Source organism: Oryx dammah, unplaced genomic scaffold (assembly GCF_014754425.2).
Source record: "Oryx dammah isolate SB20612 unplaced genomic scaffold, SCBI_Odam_1.1 HiC_scaffold_22, whole genome shotgun sequence".
Taxonomy (NCBI): Eukaryota; Metazoa; Chordata; class Mammalia; order Artiodactyla; family Bovidae; genus Oryx; species Oryx dammah.
The window spans coordinates 24,396,915-24,415,865 of record NW_024070206.1 but is presented as its reverse complement, the minus strand read 5'-3'; the positions used below and the strand labels follow the sequence as shown (position 1 = coordinate 24,415,865).

General features: G+C 41.6%; 1 protein-coding gene across 2 annotated transcripts in view; it reads right to left on the bottom strand.

The window, feature by feature from the left end:
• MYOM1 (myomesin 1) overlaps positions 1 to 18,951 on the bottom strand; it is a 123,713-nt gene that overhangs the window by 66,479 nt on the left and 38,283 nt on the right. For both annotated transcript variants that reach the window (XM_040264678.1, XM_040264677.1), the window contains exons 9-12: positions 17,561 to 17,725; positions 15,475 to 15,636; positions 5,241 to 5,382; positions 1,550 to 1,749 (exon numbers count right to left, since the gene is read on the bottom strand). In XM_040264678.1, the coding sequence (XP_040120612.1) occupies positions 1,550 to 1,749; positions 5,241 to 5,382; positions 15,475 to 15,636; positions 17,561 to 17,725 (669 nt within the window). The remainder of the gene's footprint in view (positions 1 to 1,549; positions 1,750 to 5,240; positions 5,383 to 15,474; positions 15,637 to 17,560; positions 17,726 to 18,951) is intronic.

Here is an 18,951-nt window from a genome sequence, read left to right as displayed (position 1 = left end):
TGTGTCCATATACTCTTCAATGTGTATCTCCTGAACCACGCAGGCTCTCTCACCCTACTTAAGAGATAGCATATACCTGGGAGAAACCTTTCGAGAAGAATGTAAGCCTGGCTGTTTTGTATCTGTCATATGAAGATGAAAGTGATGGTGGGCTTTGTTGATCATGCAGTGAAGCTCAACCAAAGGGATCTCTTTGCATTACTTTTAAAACTTACAAAGGGAAGCATTTTTGATCCCAAGTAAATAAAATGAGTGACTCAGGCAGTACAGAGTCACAGAGGAAATTCATTTCCGTGATTGTAGAAAGACATCAGAGAGAAAGGTTCAACTCTTGCTTTAAACGAGGTACTTTCCACCAGAGTGTGTACAAAAACAGGACGGTGAAATGCAAGATAACTTATTTTCAATTCCGGCAAATCTTATTTTCATTGAAATTTATAAAGGAGGAGTGAGTGAAATATGAGATGGAATTAAGAAAGATGGAGGGAAGCTGGGTGAAAAGTGAAAATGCAGGTGAAAAGTGACTGGAGAGCAATGGAGGAACCTGATCTGAGAAAGTCTCCAGAGAGAAGGTGGCATCATTTTATTAGATTTTTTATTGATGCCACTGCATGTACTTAAGGTCAAGAAAAGCTATAGATGTGGTAAATGGCACAGACCAGTAGTCCTCAACTAGGGTGATTTTGTGCCCCAGGAACATCAGGTAACATCTGGAGATAATTTTGATTGTCACGATGCGGGTGAGGTGGTAAGAGTGCAGATTCTACAGGCATCTAGTGGGTAGCGGCCAACGATGCAGCTAAGCATCTCACAATGCACAGAACAGCCCCCACAACAAAGAGATACCTGGCCTAAAACGTCAGTAGAGCCAAGGTTGAGAAATCTGGCATAGACTGAAGTATGAAGGTCCCAAAATTCTTCACGGTCATTTTATGGTCCCTATTGTTAAGGATGCTATATTGGTTCCCAGGAAACAAAAGCAGATCATAATTTATATACCACTGTTTTGACATCGAGACTTGGAGGCTAACTATATGAAAGGATTGTTTTTGACTGCCTAATATGGAAACTCGAGTACAGATCAGATATAATGTTGTAAATGTGATTTTCCTTTGATATCAAAAGCTCACAGTATTGCGATATTCATGCTATAAGGGATAAATTCAGCGTTAAGAAAATTACAATTTTAAGAAACTAAACCAGAAAGAAAAGTATATTTGAAAAAAAAAAAGTATATTTGAAGTGTTCTAATCAAATGAATAAAAATGCTCTTCAAGCTCCAGGTTTTCATATTTTCATTTCAAACACAATGCCTGGAACTCAGCTAAATAAGGCAAAGACTCTTAATAAAATAAACCCCTTAGTGAATAGATAAATTAAAAAACAGAAAAAAAGTTTTGTTTTTGTTTTCTTCCCCCTGGCATTTTTCTGATCACTAAAGGATTTCTTATTCTCTTCTCCCTCTGGTGGACGGGGGAAGAATAACCTTGCAATGGGATCTACTGCAATCATTTTTAAAAGGTCATTCTGAAAAATGAGAAACACTTACTCTTCAGTCTAGCTTTCTCAGCCGGATCCAGAGCTGCCACAGGCTCGGAGACTCGAGAGGGCAGGCCTATCCCAACTTTGTTCACAGCTCGAACTCGGAATATGTAAGAACGGCCTTCGATCAACCCAGTGACAGGGAAACGAGCAAATTTCACAGGAATGTCATTGCATTGAGACCAAGTGTCTGTGCCCACCTCACATCTAAGGGAGAAAGAGAGGACAGGAATATGAGAGGAAGGATGGCTAAGTAGATGGCTTCAGGGATGCAAAGCCACCCCAGTGCTTCAGGGCTTCGCTCTGTAAAACCTCCACCTGGAGCAGCCTGCAGCAGATACATAATTGCAGGCACTCAGCTCCACTCAATTGCAACGGATCTACTCTAACAGGAAAGAAGCCTCAGAGCTTTCATGGAGACATGTACATCCTTCCACCTCTCTAAAAGCGGGCAGCTGAGGGGTCTCCTGTGCTAAGCAGAGGAGCTTTTTTGGGGAAAAAAAGAAGCAGGCAGGTATGCACAGTTTTTACATAGCAGAAGGGGGAGGACCCCCCAAACATCCCCCCCAGATAAGGTCTTCAGTTCTACCACTAGTGACTTCTTTCTTTATCGTTCTTAGGCATTTTCTTTTAAAAATGGAACTATGAAAAAAAAAATAAAAAATAAAAATGGAACTATGGTTGAGAAAGTTAACACCTTACAAGACACCTCTCTGTACTATAGTCTGGAAAGAGCTCACCGGTGGTCACTACACACCGTGTGGGTGGAACAGCGAGATGGGCACTGTATTTTTTTTCTTATCAGATGAGACTGATGAGATGTAGGGAAATCCTTGGGCCTGGCAAGGGAAGGCTAAGTCCCTGGAACTTCTGATTTCTTACTGGGGGCCTTTACAGCAGCCGATGGCTGGGGAGAGAGGGGTCACATCCCAAGAGAAAAAGATGACAGTCCCTATCATGCTTTCGGCCTGATCAATAGAGTCTGAGGGGCCCAATGTGTGACCTCAGAATGCAGCAGTAAGTAACTCACTATTTTTTATGAGCAGAGCACTGCACTTTGAATTTTTATCACTTCCCCAACTCGGCTCTCTGTCCAAAGGGTATAACTGCCCAGAGGATTCTCAAGGGGGAGGAGGGTGCCAACGGCAGTGCAAAGGCAGTTGGAGTGGGGGCGGGGGTACATTATTTTCACTTCCTTACCATCACCCTTTCATTCTTTGAGAGAAATGGACATTTTCTTCAATCTTATGTGAAATGGTATCAAATAAGGCTTCAGTCTATGCCTTCCACTCCCTCCCCCTGAATTTTCCTTTGTAGGAATTCTGGAGCTGCTGTGAACTGACCAGGGGGGAGAGCTAGAAGGCTTAGACAAGCAACAGACCTCCCCTGCCTCCAGGAATTCTGCCAGGAAGCTCCCTCTTCCCCCGAGCAGATACTGTCTCGGTGACCAGTGGTCCTGGAACTCACTTCCAAACGCTCATGTGGGCAGAAAGGAAGGTGGGGAGCAGCTGCTCTGGAGACTTCCACAGCAAGAACACAAACTTAACATTTTGCCACTAGGACGCAGCGATGGGTCAGCTACTTGCTTCCTATCTGTAATAACGGCACATACATCTCAAAGAGAGGCTATGGGTTAATGGGGCAGGCATGTGAAGTGTTTAGAACAGTGCCATGCACACAGCAAATGCTTAATAAATATTCACCACATTACGATTATTTTCATTATGGCTAAAGCAAGAAGAAAACAGGATGTACTGATTGTCCCTGGTCTGTCAATGATCAAAGTCTGAAAATTCTTTGTAAACCTACCAAAGACAATAATGCAGAAACTGTAAGGATGAAAAACAACCTACCTAAAATTTCAGAAGTCATCATTACTCAATGATGAAATAATGTGGAAGCATTTAGTACAGGTTAAATAGTGTATGTGAAAGTTGCTCAGTCGTGTCCAACTCTTTGCAACTGCATAGTCCATGGAATTCTCCAGGCCAGAATACTGGAGTGGGCAGCCTATCCCTTCTCCAGGGGATCTTCCCCACCCAGGAATCGAACCAGGGTCTCCTGCATTGCAGGTGGATTCTTTACCAACTGAGCTACTAGGGAAGCCCTAAATAGTGTATAACTTATTATAAATATCTCTCTGGTTGGTTCTGAGCCCAGTAGGCACATACTTACTTATTTCTAGAAATATGAAGTTTAATCCAGCTTGGTATAAACCTGTTATACTACAGTGGCACAGGTTATCTGTTCATAGTGGTTTTTACAGTCAGACTTTATTACTCAAAAATGGAAGAGAACTGGAGCAACTATTTGAAAAGAAACTAAATCAGACAATAATGGTTTTGGGTCAATAATCTAAATTTGTTGTGTACATTGGCCAAGCTCACTGGCTAATTCACGTGTGGTGGTTTAGTCGCTAAGTCATGTCCACCTCTTTGTGACCCCATGGACTGTAACCTGTCAAGCTCCTCTGTCGATGGGATTCTCCAGGCAAGAATACTGGAGTGGGTTGCCATTTCCTTCTCCAAATTCATGTGTAAGGCCCATTTACTATAAATATTAAGCCTCTAAATTTTGGAGAATGTAAACAGCAACAATTTGTAGATGAAACATAGTTTGCTGCTGCTGCTGCTACTGCTAAGTCACTTCAGTCGTGTCCAATTCTGTGCGACCCCAGAGCCGGCAGCCCACCAGGCTCCCCGGTCCCTGGGATTCTCCAGGCAAGAACACTGGAGTGGGTTGCCATTTCCTTCTCCAACGCACGAAAGTGAAAAGTGAAAGTGAAGTCGCTCAGTCGTGTCCGACTCCTAGCAACCCCATGGACTCCAGCCTACCAGGCTCCTCCGTCCATGGGATTTTCCAGGTAAGAGTACTGGAGTGGGTTGCCATTGCCTTCTCCTAAAACATAGTTTAGTACTATAGATATTTATTTCTTTGTCAAGCTTGATTCTTGTGATGTAAATAAAATTTTGTTAGTGTCCCTAGAGTATTATTATTTAATATTCTTAAATTACTGACATACTAGGAACATGGACATTATGTGTGTTAAACACCAGCTATTTCATTTCCGAAGTAGCCTCTATCAGGTGTACAGATTCATAATATTCTTGTCAAATTAGTGACTTGGGCTGGTAGCAGAATTGAATTATCTTTGAAGTTGAGGTAAGCAGATAGTTAAGTATATCTTCATACCAATCTGTTTGGAGACAGAGAGAAAAAGAGGGAGATAAGACTGGTAAAGAAAACACTTCACCAAGAAACGGTGGGAGAGGGTTTTCCAGGTTGTACAGTGGTAAAGAATCCACCTGCCATTGCAGGGAACATGGATTCGATCCCTGATCTGGGAAGATTCCACATGCTATGGAGCAACTAAGCCCATGCGCCCCAACTATTAAGCCTGTGCTCTCGAGCCTGGAAACTGGAACCACTGAAGCCTGCATGCCCTAGAGCCTGTGCTCCACAAGAGAAGCCGCAGCAATGAGAAGCCTACGCACCTCAACTAGAGAGTAGCCCCTGCTTGCCACAACCAGAGAAAAGCCCACAGAGCAACGAAGACCCGGCACAATAAAAAAATAAGTAAATAAAATAAAAATTAAAATCAGTATATTAAAAAAAAAAGAGCGAAAGAAATGGTGGGAGAAACCAAGGAGGCATCTCTATAACCAATCACTCTAACCAAAGTCATACTAGATACTAACTTATCAATAAAATATCCCAGAATTGGACTCCCTCCATCCACAGCCGGCTGCTTCCAGGTGATGATGATGTAATCCTTGTTAGCATCCAAGCACGCCACGTCCAGGGGAGAGGCCGGGGCTCCTTCAATCTCTGCATCGGCATCTGGGGGGATACAGAAGGACCCCGTGAACCTTCTCAGATGCATTCTGTTAGCCCCAAAAACCAAGGTCATAGTGCAGACCTTTCTTACCACATGCTGCAGTGGCTACAACGTTGGCCAAGTAATTGTTTATTATTGTCCTTGCTGTTCAGGTGCTAAGTTGTGTCCAAATCTTTTGTAACCCCACACCCCACAGACTATAGCCCACCTGGATTTTCTGTCCATGGGATTCCCCAGGCAAGAATACTGCAGTAGGTTGCCATTTCCTCCTTCCTGACCCAGGAATGGAACCCATGTCTCCTGCTTGGCAGGCAGATTCTCTACCACTGAGCCACTAGGGATCTCCATTTGGCCTCAGTAGAGCAATCATCAATTTTGTAATTTGCTTACCAAAATAACAATGTGTGCTTTTCACCATCAGTACAAGGAACATTATGTCAGAAAGGGCTCTGAAAACGACCCATGACCTCAGCCTCATGGCCCTTGCCTGCCCAAAATATTCTAATAAAAAATAACTATGGAGACATCAGAGACTGCTCTCAGAAAAGTCTAATGTAAATTATGCCAGGATGTCTGTTCTTAACATAATTATTGTGCAGCGTTACTCAGAAACTATAAATGGCTCCAAGGGGGAGCAAACGGCCCCTTCTGTCACCTTCTGGATCCACAAGAGAGGAAGAACCAGGAAGTTTTGCCCATCCCTATGCTGGGACTACCATTTTGGAAGAGAAACAAAAACATTCATTTTAATTAAATGTTTGTTCCCAAACTGAAGATACTTGCGAAAGGAACTCTGATGCAATATCCACATCTGAGCTTAGTTTATCTGAGTTTAGCAAAAGTCCAGGACTATACAAGAAACAGAGTTCAGTGACTGCCCATGAAACAGGATCTGCTGACTGTGGGTCCTCTCAGCAGTGTGTGCACAGATAAATTAGTTACTTGGGGGTGTTTTTAGGTGGAAAGAAAGGGGAATGAAAATAACCATTTAATAGTCTTTTAAGTGAGAACGATTAAGATAAGAGGCAGAATCCCTGGGGGAGGAGAGCCACAGTTGCCAATTCCTGCTGACATCCGGGCAGCACTTTAATTACTGAAATTGGTGGGAGAGGAGGCTGAGACTTGCAGGAGCCGCTCACCCAGGGAGAGCACTCTTGTTGACCAAATAAGAAACACTTTCTTTTCCAATGAGCTACACTCATGTAACTCTTGTAAGTCACCAAAATATTTGCTAACAGGGCTGAGATGTTTGTTTGTATGCTTCTGAATCGAATAGGTGTGTGTTATCCGTGAAGGGCTCACATCATTTTGGTTTCGAACATTCTGTTTCTTGCCCGATGAACTTCTGTGAACTCATGAACCTGCAGGGTAATATGTCCTGTGTAAGTGCTATAGGAGAATCTAACTAAATCATCGTGCCTGAAACAATGCAGAATCCATGCATACCACATGATGGCAAATGGGCATTTGGGGAGGGCAGGGGAGAAACGTCTTTCCTTCCAGGCTTTCAGAGAACTGGATGCTGGGGAGAAAGTCAGCTGATGGTGAAGGTGGAGCTGAGCTGTGTGCATGCTCAGTTGCTCAGTCATGTCTGACTCTTTGCGACCCCATGGACTATATGGAGCCCTCCAGGCTCCTCTGTTCATGGCATTTTTCAGACAAGGATACTGGAGTGGGTTTTCATTTCCTCCTCCAAGGGATCTTCCCGACCCAGGGATCAAAACTGTGTCTCTTGAGTCTCCTGCCTTGGCAGGTGGATTCTTTACCACTAAGCCACCTGGGAAGTCCCAGAGTGGAGCTAGCAGGAGGTAGAAAGGCTGACCTTAACAGGCTAAGATTTGCTCAGCTGCAATGAAGGCAGCTGGCAACCTCTAGTCATGCCCTCCTTTTTTTCCCTAAAGCAAAAGGCCCGTAGTATAACAACTGGTAAACTTGGTGCTGATAGGTAAATTCATTGTGTGTAACAGAGCCTGTCAGACAGTAAGCATTTAGGGAGCCATTTCTCAGTATTTCTATAGAATTGCTTGGAATATGCCATTTGTTGTATGGATTTGAAAATCTTTCAAAACACATATTCTGTATAGCAGCTGCTGGAAGTCAAATCTGAAACTATTATGTTGCTTCACACTTGTGCTCTTGCCTTCGTCAGCTGCTGCAGGGTGCCTGGCCCACGGCACTCCTCTGGTCAACGTCAATTCTCTTCTTAGCCTCTGCCCTTTCTTCTCCCAATGCTCCAAATAGTCAAACTTTGATTGACTAGCTTTGATTGATTAGGCCAAATATTACCCTGTTCCTCTTTTATATTTTGATCTCGGACACGACTGAAGTGACTTAGCAGTAGCACAGGCTATTTAATAACTTTTTTCAAAATGTAAGTAATTCTATTGTTTATCTTTATTATAAAAGTAGTGCATGCTTAAAAAATATATGATAATAAAAATATACGTTAAAATCCCTCTTAATTCCATAACTCAGAGATTACTACTATTAATACATTGGCCTAAACTTTTCTGGATTTTTTTCTATATTTATAAACTCAAAAGTGCTTGTTTTTCATAATCTAAATCAACTACATTTCAATTTTTTCAAGTGATTATTTTTTAAATAAAAGTGGGATTGGACTATATAGTTTCATGTAAACTGTTTTTTAAAATATATTTCCATATTAATTAGTATAAGTATACACCCTTAGGGGCTTCCCAGGTGGCACTAGTGGTAAAGAACTTACCTGCCAGCGCAGGAGACATAAGAGCCACGGGTTCGACCCCTGAGTTGGAAAGATCCCCTGGAGAAGGGTACGGCAACCCACTCTAGTCTTCTCTCCTGGAGAATCCCATGAATAGGAGAGCCGGGAGGGCTCCCGTCCATAGGGTCACAAAGAGTGGAACACAACTGAAGTGACTTACCACTCACACATACACCATTAGCTTTCATTGTTGTGCAGTACTTCCATTGTTTTTATGGACTGTTTATTACACATTATTTTCAACTCTGATTGGTGGATACCTAGATTCCTTCCAGACTTTCCCCAAAACAAATATTCCTTTCTTAGTTTTGTGCACTAAAATTCTTAGAACTAGAACTGTTGAAAGTGCACACTGTTGATATATAGTGACAAAACACCCTGAGAAAAGCTGAACCAATTTACACTCACCAACAACATGTTTATCCATCCATTCCTTCATCCTAATGGATTCTAAAAACCTTGTAAATCTTTTGAATGTGATAGATCAATTTTATTGCTTTATTAGCAAAAACTTTTTCATCCATTTATCTGTCAATTGTAATTCTTTTTTCATTACATTTATATCCCATCCTTCACCACTTTATCATCTTTCTCTGCTCCCCCCACCATGTATGTGTGGAAGGGTGGGGAAGATATATAGAAGTCTTGAAGAATATGTATTAAAATGATAATTTTGGATATCTCTGGATCATAGACTTATGATAGCTTTTCTTTTGTCCTTTTTTGCTTATTTACATTATATATTTTTTCAAAAAGAACATATAGTATCTATGTAATAAAACCCTGGCCAAAAGTGTACATCTCTGAAATGTATTTCTGCTGACATATGGTGCTTTCTGCATTGATCTTTCTGGTTCAGAAGCTATTTCCTAAGCAACAAAATACCAGAGCTCTAAAAAAAAATGCATGGAAATGGCTTAATGTAGCTCAAAGTTTAAAAAAAAAAAAAACAACAAAACATAAAATGTCACTTAAAACACTAGCAGTTTCTCAAAAATTAAACACAAATTTAACATATGACCCAGCAATTCCAGTGGTAGCTATCTAACCAAGAGAAATGAAAGCCCAGGTCAATGAATATAAATAGAAATCTTCATAGCAGCATTATTCAGAGTAGTCAGAGAGCAGAAACAATCCAATTGTCTATCAACTGGTGAATAGACTCACAAAATGCAGCATGTCTAGTCAGCAATAAAAAGAAGTAAACTGCCATCCTAAAGAACCTGAAAACATATGCTCGATGAAAAAAAAAAGACAAAAGTGAAAGATCACATATTCAGAAATGTTTAGAAAGAAAGTCTACAGTGACAGGGAGTAGATTAGTGGCTGCTCGGAGGCTAGTCTGGGAATGAGAGTGGGGAAGGGACACAAGAAATATCTTGGGTGGGGCAGGGTGTGATGGGAATGTTCTAAAGCTGGATCATAGATGGGGGGGCTGGTGATGCACAGCTCTATAAATATTCCAAAAAGCACTGTCCACTTAGCATGGTTGACTCTTATGGTGTGTAATTACATCTCAACAAAGATTTTTTAAAAGAATCCAAAATATAGCATTTAAAATAAATTTACAAGGGAAATCGTCTTCTAAAAGTTGCATTCACAACTCGATTTCTGAGGCTCATCTTTGCAATTTCATCTTTCCATGAATCTTCTCAATTCTCTCAACATCTGATACATTTTAGAATCGTCCCTCATTTTGTTGAATGAAGACCAGCTTAATGATAAACTTCAATCCTTCCACCTGTCTGCAGTTAGCAATGTGAAATTTGGCCTCAACCTGCAAAGGACCATGACCCTGGCATGGCCACTGAGAAATGTTGTTGAGGAGACCCTGGACTGTGTCTGAGCTCCTAGGAAAAGAGCCCAGAGGGACTCCTCAAGGCATGACTCAGTGCTTTCTGAGTCACCAGAGAGACTCTAGTTCAGGTAAGACACTTTGAGAGCGGAGGCAAAGACTCTGTTTGCTTATTCAGTTCTCATCTGGCCAGGACTATCAAGGTGGTTAAATAAATATACTTGCTGATAACTTCCAATGTGTCCATTTTCACTGCAAATGACCCAGAAGTCTACCCCCTTTTTCCTCTCGCAAGATCTGACTTTTCCCAAAATACACGGTTTTCAGTTGGTAGAAACATTCATGTATCTTTATCAGTTGCTGATCTGAGGCAGAATCCAGTGATCATTTATTACTGCTGAGTACTGCTGTGGTGTAGACTGCTGACCGTCCCTAGTGTCCACTCCTCCTGCTGCCTTTTGGTACTGGAACCCGTGAGCTTCCACGGGTAACATGCTGTCCAGTTGGAACTTCATCACCTCAGCTCCCCAACACACATGGAGGTGTGTTCACCAAGAAGTGCTGTGTGCATCTCTGCATCTCCCCTCCCACAGGGTGGCCTGGGAGCACAGGGCAGCACACAGGGGTAGCCGAGCAGCAACACAGATGGGACCAGGGGCTCTGAACGAGTGCTTTGAGCAGGACCATCTGGACCACCCTTCTACATTGATGGACACAGGACAGAAATAAACTTCTTGTTTTCAAGTTCCATTTCAGAGCTTAGCCTATTCCCTAACTAAAATCCTGGGTTAGCCACCAGAAGACTTGCATCTTAATACCACTTCTGTTTCTAAATAACTGTGAGATTTCTGCATGCATGCTAAGTCGCTTCAGTCGCGTCTGACTCTTTGCAACCTCATGGACTGTAGCCCACCAGGCTCCTCTGTCCATGGGATTCTCCAAGCAAGAGTACTGGAGTGGGTTGCCATTCCCTTCTCGACCTTCGATCGAACCTGTGATGGAACCCAGGGATCGAACCTGCATCACTTACTTCTCCTGCATTGGCAGGCAGGTTCTTTACCACTAGTGCCACCCACGAAGCCCGTGAGACTTTTGGGAAATCAATTTACTTTGCTGAGCTTTAGTTTCTGCATCTTAAAATGAAGGGAATCCTAACATTTTGTGAGCCTTAGACTTCTTTGGAAAACTGGTAAAGCGGAAAGAATAAAGGTCTCTTCTTCAGAATAATGCTTTTAAACACATAAATAAAATACATGAGCTTACCAAAGAAGCCAATTATCCTGAAGTATAGTTTTAATCACAGACCCCATTGGAGTCTGTGGATCCCAGTTAAGGACACCTGGATGGGCTCTAAAGTCCCACCGTGATCAAAATACCTAGATATTCATGATTCTATTTAGTGTCAAGGATTAAAAAAAAATTAGCAAGTCTACCCGTATTGTTTATATAGTTATTCTCTGTAAATTGTGATGTTTTGACATCTTAAAAACAAACCTTTCTGGTTGGGGAGAGATTACCGGCCCCATCTTCTGGAGCTAGCCAACTCTAACTTGTCCAGGGCTGACCTCCTTCATCCAGCCATGAACCCCAGGAGGAAATATTCCTCTGACTTAACCATCTCAGCACCAAGCACCAGACAACTAGGCACGACCCCTATGGCTTAGGGTCCACTGAAAATGTTCACCCTAGCTGATCCTGAATTGTTTATCTCACCCCGCCTTGCCTTTTCCGCAGGAAATCCAGTAAAGACTGTGGTCCGAGCTCTCCTGTCTGACCCTTCTGCCTCCTGAGGGAGATACGCGGCTGCCTCCCCATGTGGCCCGGTGTGGTGCTCCAGGACCTGTGAGTGTAATACATTCTATTTTTCTGAGCCCCTCCTCTGTCTACTCGTGTGGCCACACCTGACTGACAGTCACATAAGAGAACATAGAGCATTTCCCTTGTGGCCAGGACATGTTCATGGTCTTCCAAGTGTGCTCAGATTTCATGTAGCAAGAACATTTCCACTTGTAGATACCCTACCCGTTCAAGACACTGCTGAGAAAAGAAAGACTCTTAAAATCAACAATGATAACTTGTCTTAAAGATTCAGTTGTAGCATCTTGCTTCCTAGTTCATTAAAGCTATAAGAGAAGGCCTGGAATGAAATAATAAATTAGCTCTCCAAAACAGATCAAGAGTGAATCCCCATTGCTGTTTTATTGTTCCTTCCTTAAACCGAGATGACTCTTCGTTCACATCATGAGGACGTAGCCTCTCAAGCACCTGCAGAGGATTGCGCTGGTGGCTCTCTGAAGAAGGTACTGACACTAGGGATGGCAGCGCAACCTGGAAACCGGTCACCTTCAGGCTGGTGCTTTTAGGGTTAACCTTTTCACATCCATTCTAATGTTCAGTTCAGTTCAGTTCAGTTCAGTTGCTCAGTCGTGTCCAATCTTTGTGACCCCATGAATCGCAGCACGCCAGGCCTCCCTGTCCATCACCATCTCCTGGAGTTCACTCAGACTCATGTCCATCGAGTCAGTGTTTTCCAGTGAGTCAACTCTTCGCATGAGGTGGCCAAAGGACTGGAGTTTCAGCTTTAGCATCAGTCCTTCCAAAGAAATCCCAGGGTTGATCTCCTTCAGAATGGATTGACTGGATCTCCTTGCAGTCCAAGGGATTCTCAAGAGTCTTCTCCAACACCACAGTTCAAAAGCATCAATTCTTTGGCGCTCAGCCTTCTTCACAGTCCAACTCTCACATCCATACATGACCACTGGAAAAACCATACCCTTGACTAGACGGACCTTTGTTGGCAAAGTAATGTCTCTGCTTTTCAATATGCTATCTAGGTTGGGCATAACTTTTCTTCCAAGGAGTAAGTGTCTTTTAATTTCATGGCTGAAATCACAATCTGCAGTGATTTTGGAGCCCCCAAAAATAAAGTCTGACACTGTTTCCACTGTTTCTCCATCTATTTCCCATGGAGTGATGGGACCGGATGCCATGATCTTCCTTTTCTGAATGTCGAGTTTTAAGCCAACTTTTTTACTCTCCTCTTTCACTTTCATCAAGAGGCTTTTTAGTTCCTCTTCACTTTCTGCCATAAGGGTGGTGTCATCTGCATATCTGAGGTTATTGAGATTTCTCCCAGCAATCTTGATTCCAGCTTGTGTTTCTTCCAGTCCAGCGTTTCTCATGATGTACTCTGCATAGAAGTTAAATAAGCAGGGTCACAATATACAGCCTTGATGTACTCCTTTTCCTATTTGGAACCAGTCTGTTGTTCCATGTCCAGTTCTAACTGTTGCTTCCTGGCCTGCATACAGATTTCTCAAGAGGCAGGTCAGGTGGTCTGGTATTCCCATCTCTTTCAGAATTTTCCAGTTTATTGAGATCCACACAGTCAAAGGCTTTGGCATAGTCAATAAAGCAGAAATAGATGTTTTTCTGGAACTCTCTTGCTTTTTCCATGATCCAGCGGATGTTGGCAATTTGATCTCTGGTTCCTCTGCCTTTTCTAAAACCAGCTTGAACATCAGGAAGTTCACGGTTCACGTATTGCTGAAGCCTGGCTTGGAGAATTTTGAGCATTACTTTACTAGTGTGTGAGATGAGTGCAATTGTGCAGTAGTTTGAACATTCTTTGGCATTGCCTTTCTTTGGGATTGGAATGAAAACTGCCCTTTTCCAGTCCTGTGGCCATTGTTGAGTTTTCCAAATTTGCTGGCATATTGAGTGCAGCACTTTCATAGCATCATCTTTCAGGATTTGAAATAGCTCTACTGGAATTCCATCACCTCCACTAGCTTTGTTTGTAGTGATGCTTTCTAAGGCCCACTTGACTTCACATTCCAGGATGTCTGGCTCTAGATGAGTGATCACACCATCGTGATTATCCGAGTAATGAAGATCCTTTTTGTACAGTTCTTCTGTGTATTCTTGCCATCTCTTCTTAATATCTTCTGCTTCTGCAGACCATTTCTGTCCTTCATCGAGCCCATCTTTGCATGAAATGTTCCCTTGGTATCTCTAATTTTCTTGAAGAGATCTCTAGTCTTTCCCATTCTGTTCTTTTCCTCTATTGCTTTGCATTGATTGCTGAAGAAGGCTTTCTTATCTCTTCTTGCTATTCTTTGGAACTCTGCATTCAGATGCTTATATCTTTCCTTTTCTCCTTTGCTTTTCACCTCTCTTCTTTTCACAGCTATTTGTAAGGCTTCCCCAGACAGCCATTTTGCTTTTTTGCATCTCTTTTCCATGGGGATGGTCTTGATCCCTGTCTCCTGTACAATGTCACGAACCTCATTCCATAGTTCATCAGGCACTCTATCTATCAGATCTAGGCCCTTAAATCTATTTCTCACTTCCACTGTATAATCATAAGGGATTTGATTTAGGTCATACCTGAATGGTCTAGTGGTTTTCCCTGCTTTCTTCAATTTGAGTCTGAATTTGGTAATAAGGAGTTCATGATCTGAGCCACAGTCAGCTCCTGGTCTTGTTTTTGTTGACTGTACAGAGCTTCTCCATCTTTGGCTGCAGAGAATATAATCAATCTGATTTCAGTGTTGACCGTCTGGTGATGTCCATGTGTAGAGTCTTCTCTTGTGTTGTTGGAAGAGGGTGTTTGCTATGACCAGTGCATTTTCTTGGCAAAACTCTGTTAGTCTTTGCCCTGCTTCATTCCATATTCCAAGGCAAAATTTGCCTGTTACTCCAGGTGTTTCTTGACTTCCTACTTTTGCATTCCAGTCCCCTATAATGAAGAGAACATCTTTTGGGGGTGTTAGTTCTAAAAGGTCTTGTAGGTCTTCATAGAACCGTTCAACTTCAGCTTCTTCAGCATCACTGGTTGGGGCATAGACTTGGATTACTGTGGTATTGAATGGTTTGCCTTGGAAATAAACAGAGATCATTCTGTCATTTTTGAGATTGCATCCAAGTACTGCATTTTGGACTCTTCTGTTGACCATGATGGCTACTCCATTTCTTCTGAGGGATTCCTGCCCACAGTAGTAGATATATGGTCATCTGAGTTAAATTCACCCATTCCAGTCCATTTTAGTTCGCTGATTCCTAGAACGTCGATGTTCACTCTTGCCATCTCCTGTTTGACCACTTCCAATTTACCTTGATTCATGGACCTGACATTCCAGGTTCCTATGCAATATTGCTCTTTACAGCATCTGACCTTGCTTCTATCACCAGTCACATCCACAGCTCGGTATTGTTTTTGCTTTGGCTCCATCCCTTCATTCTTTCTGGAGTTATTTCTCCACTGACCTCCAGTAGCATATGCTAACATCCCTGTGCTACATCATCTGGGAGAATTTTTAAATTTTTTTGGCTGCACCATGTGGCTTGCGGGATCATAGCTCTCAGACCAAGGACTGAACCCTGGCACCCCAGCAGTGGAAGCACTGAGTCCTGAACGCTGGACCACCAGGGAGGTCCCGGGAGGAATTTTCAAACAGCTCTTTCATCGTTACCCAAAATAGGTTTGGATAGATTGATACGGACTCAGCGTTTTAAATATTCTCAGATGTTCTGCTTTTTGGCAGGCCTTACCTCGAACAAAGACGTAAGCACTGTACTGTTCATAATATTCTCCCATTCGCGCACGAACTGTGTAGAGACCTTCGTCTTCCTTGTTGAGATGAGAAAATGTTAGTGTTGCCCGATCTCCACTCCAATGTGTTTGCACCCATTTTGATGGAGAAACAGGTGCCCCTGGGAGGAAAAATGTAAACAAATTTACTGACTTCTTTCTCCATTACTATCTTCTTCTTCCCTCCCCCCAACTCACTCCTCTCCCCATTTCTCTCTCTCTCTTCTCTTCTTCTATATTGAAAGCTATCTATTAGAGGAAGTCTGTAGGGCTTTGAGTCATTGTGTCATATTTATATTGGTTAAAATGCTAGACCAGAAGTGAGGGAACCATGGCCAGATATATCATCTGGAAGACCCAGTGCAAAATGAAACTGCAAGGCTCCTGGCTCAAAAAGCAGAAGAAAAAAATACAGTTAAGGAACTAAAATATAAAACTTTTTCCTCTAAAAGTAGTTTATTATTTATAAAACGTAATAGGGTAATACAAATTGCAAGAAAATAATTATTTTCATGCCATAATTCTTACATACAAAACAATACTTTATTTTGTGATATGTTGATTGATAATACAGAATTTTTGACTTATTTTTTTGTAACCTCAGTTATTAGGCCATCAAATTTATACTTTTAGCAACTTTATTTTAAATTAATAAAATTGAAAGTAACATCATTCAGTCTTTGCAAATGCAAAGTCACAAATAAGTTTTGATTTATTTTGAGAAAGATCTTTCTGCTGATGCAACTATTAATGCTGCTGTTAAGAGCGCTATATAGCTACAGTATTATGCTGTTTTATACTATACACAATTATATAGTTATGGTTATAAAACTAACATTAGGTTAACCCTCTGATAAACTATTTTAAAATATAAATTTTTGCGCTCTAGAGCTGGCAATTCTTGAGGAACAATTTTTTCTAAAAAGATCTATCTCCTTATACAAATAGTTTCATGTAAGTCTAAATTTAATTTTAAATATACATTTACATAATGGCATCTTAAATGTTTCCTCTTACATGTCCTGTAACTTGTGATGACTTCATGCTTTGTATATAATTTAAATGCCTATTTATACATTTTCTTACTGTACCTTCGATTATGAGAAAAATTACTTAGAAAAATCCTTCTTGTTAACAACTGGTTCATCCAAAGTTTTGTATGGAAATAGTGTTCGTTTTCACTGAATACGGCAATCTTTAAATTTAATTTTTATTTCCAAGCCTGTGGATATTTGCTTTGCAATGTTGTAGCAGTTTTCATAAACAGAGAGTCCAAACTCAGAAGCATTCTAACAACTGCCTTATGTGCCTTACTGCAATGTCTGTATACATGCTTCCATTTTGTAATGTTTTATAGACAAAGTTTACTGTGTGATTGTTCCTGTCATGGTGCTTAGGCCAGGAAGTTCATGTTTGTGTAGCTCCCACAAAGACAAGTCCTGGAGATGCACAAGGGATCTGGGCTCCCACTGGGGGCTCCCAGGCTGCATCTGGTGGGGTCTTTCCTCTCCTCTAGGGCCCCGTCCAGCAGCACCGCTGCAGCTACCACTGCAGCTACTACTGGCTTCACTCCGGGCTCAGGTCCTAGTCCTAGCCATTGCTTCACGATGGCCCAGCCTGCCCGGTGCCCACACGAACACTGAAGTTTAGGCCAGCTGCGTGGTGAGCACATTGACTACCACCCACAGTGCCTGGGAACCAACAGGACTTCACTGGATTTCACTGTATCTTACCAAATAAAATTAACTTACAAAATGAATATGTATCCAACTTGTAAAATGAAAATACATTTTTTGTAATCCTTTCCCTGTATTACATGGTGATAAGAAATTATGATCTCCACAAACATGTTATAAAAGTTTTGCTACTCTAAAATATGTGTAAAAACTTTTGTAACACCCAGTATGTTATGTGCTCTACTATCTAGTTTCTGCCAGTTCTGGTAAACAGAACTGCAATCTACAGACATTCATGCTTTGGGGCCAAGTCTGGTCTGTGACCTTCTGCGAATATGAGCCTCAGTGAGAATTCATCATTAAGGCTCACCATTTCGGTACCACTGGATCTCTGGCTGGAAATGTTTAATTTCAGGGGTGATAACCACACGGCAGCCCAGACTCATTGTCTCGCCTTCTCTCCCGAAAGACACTTCAAACTTGTCATCAAAGTGGATCTCAAACCTGGATGCATAACCGTAAGGGGTCACGGCAACTGGGCACAACAGAAACGAACATGAGTAATTTATCTTTTCTCATCAAAGAGACATAAGCATTTTAATGAGCACAGGCCAAAAGCAATCACAACAAACCTATCAAATGATTTATAAATCATAGTTTCAAAATTTCCAGCTATTATTTTATCTCAATATAAATCAAATGACAATAGAAGGATTTGATTTTGGATGTGATCCTCCTCACTCCCACCCAGCACTCCTTCTCGTGCATGAGATTGATACCAATTATTACAACTAAGAATATTAAAATTAGGAGTCATTCCATGAAGTATGGAGAGACATCGAGCCAATCAGTTAGGTGAAAAACTGACCCATGAGTAAGTATTTCCATAACCATTTTAAAAATGACCACTTATTTTTTTTAATGTTTGGAAAATAAGAATTTGGGCTTGACAACCATTTCCAGTCTGAACAGTGTCCCCATCTAATTACTGAAGAACGATAAGCATTTTACTTTTATTGCTTCCCATGAAAAGAAGTTCTGACGCAGATGACATGATCGAAGTTCACAAATTTATAAATTATTACAGATCAGAAAACTAACAATTTGTTAATTAACCACACTTAGACCTCATTTTACATTGCATTTTGTAAGTTAGAGTATGTATTTATTCATTTATCATCAAATACTACTCTGCATCAGGTGCTAGGATCCAAAGATAAAAGGTCCAGCCTAGCCTTCAAGTGGCTCATGAGTCAGTGGGAGCAAACAGTTAACAATTAGTGTTCAGTGCGTAGATGCCCTTATAGAGGTGCCACAGCCTCACCCGGACACATAACCTAAGTAGGTGGGGGCTGGGGTACAGTGGGGGCCGAGAGACTTCTTAAGGAGATGATGCTACACTGGATATATAAGAATGAGTAAGACTGCCCTGATACAGTCCAGACTCTGTGTGTGTGTGTGTGTGTGTGTGTGTGTGTGGCTGTCACACTGTAGGTTTGTGTGATGATTTTTCTCAGCTTAAGGAAAGGAAGACTTAAAAGCATTTGTCATTTTTAGCCCATCACATCCAGGATTTTATGAAACCAGAATAAAGCAATTATAAGCAGAAGGAGAATACAGTAGCCAAAGAATCTTAAAAAATTAAACTAACTACAGGTATAATGTACATGTGCTAAATCACTTCAGTCATGTCTGATTCTTGCAAAAATACTGGAGTGGGTTGCCATGCCCTCCTCCTAGGGATCTTCCCCCACCCAGGGA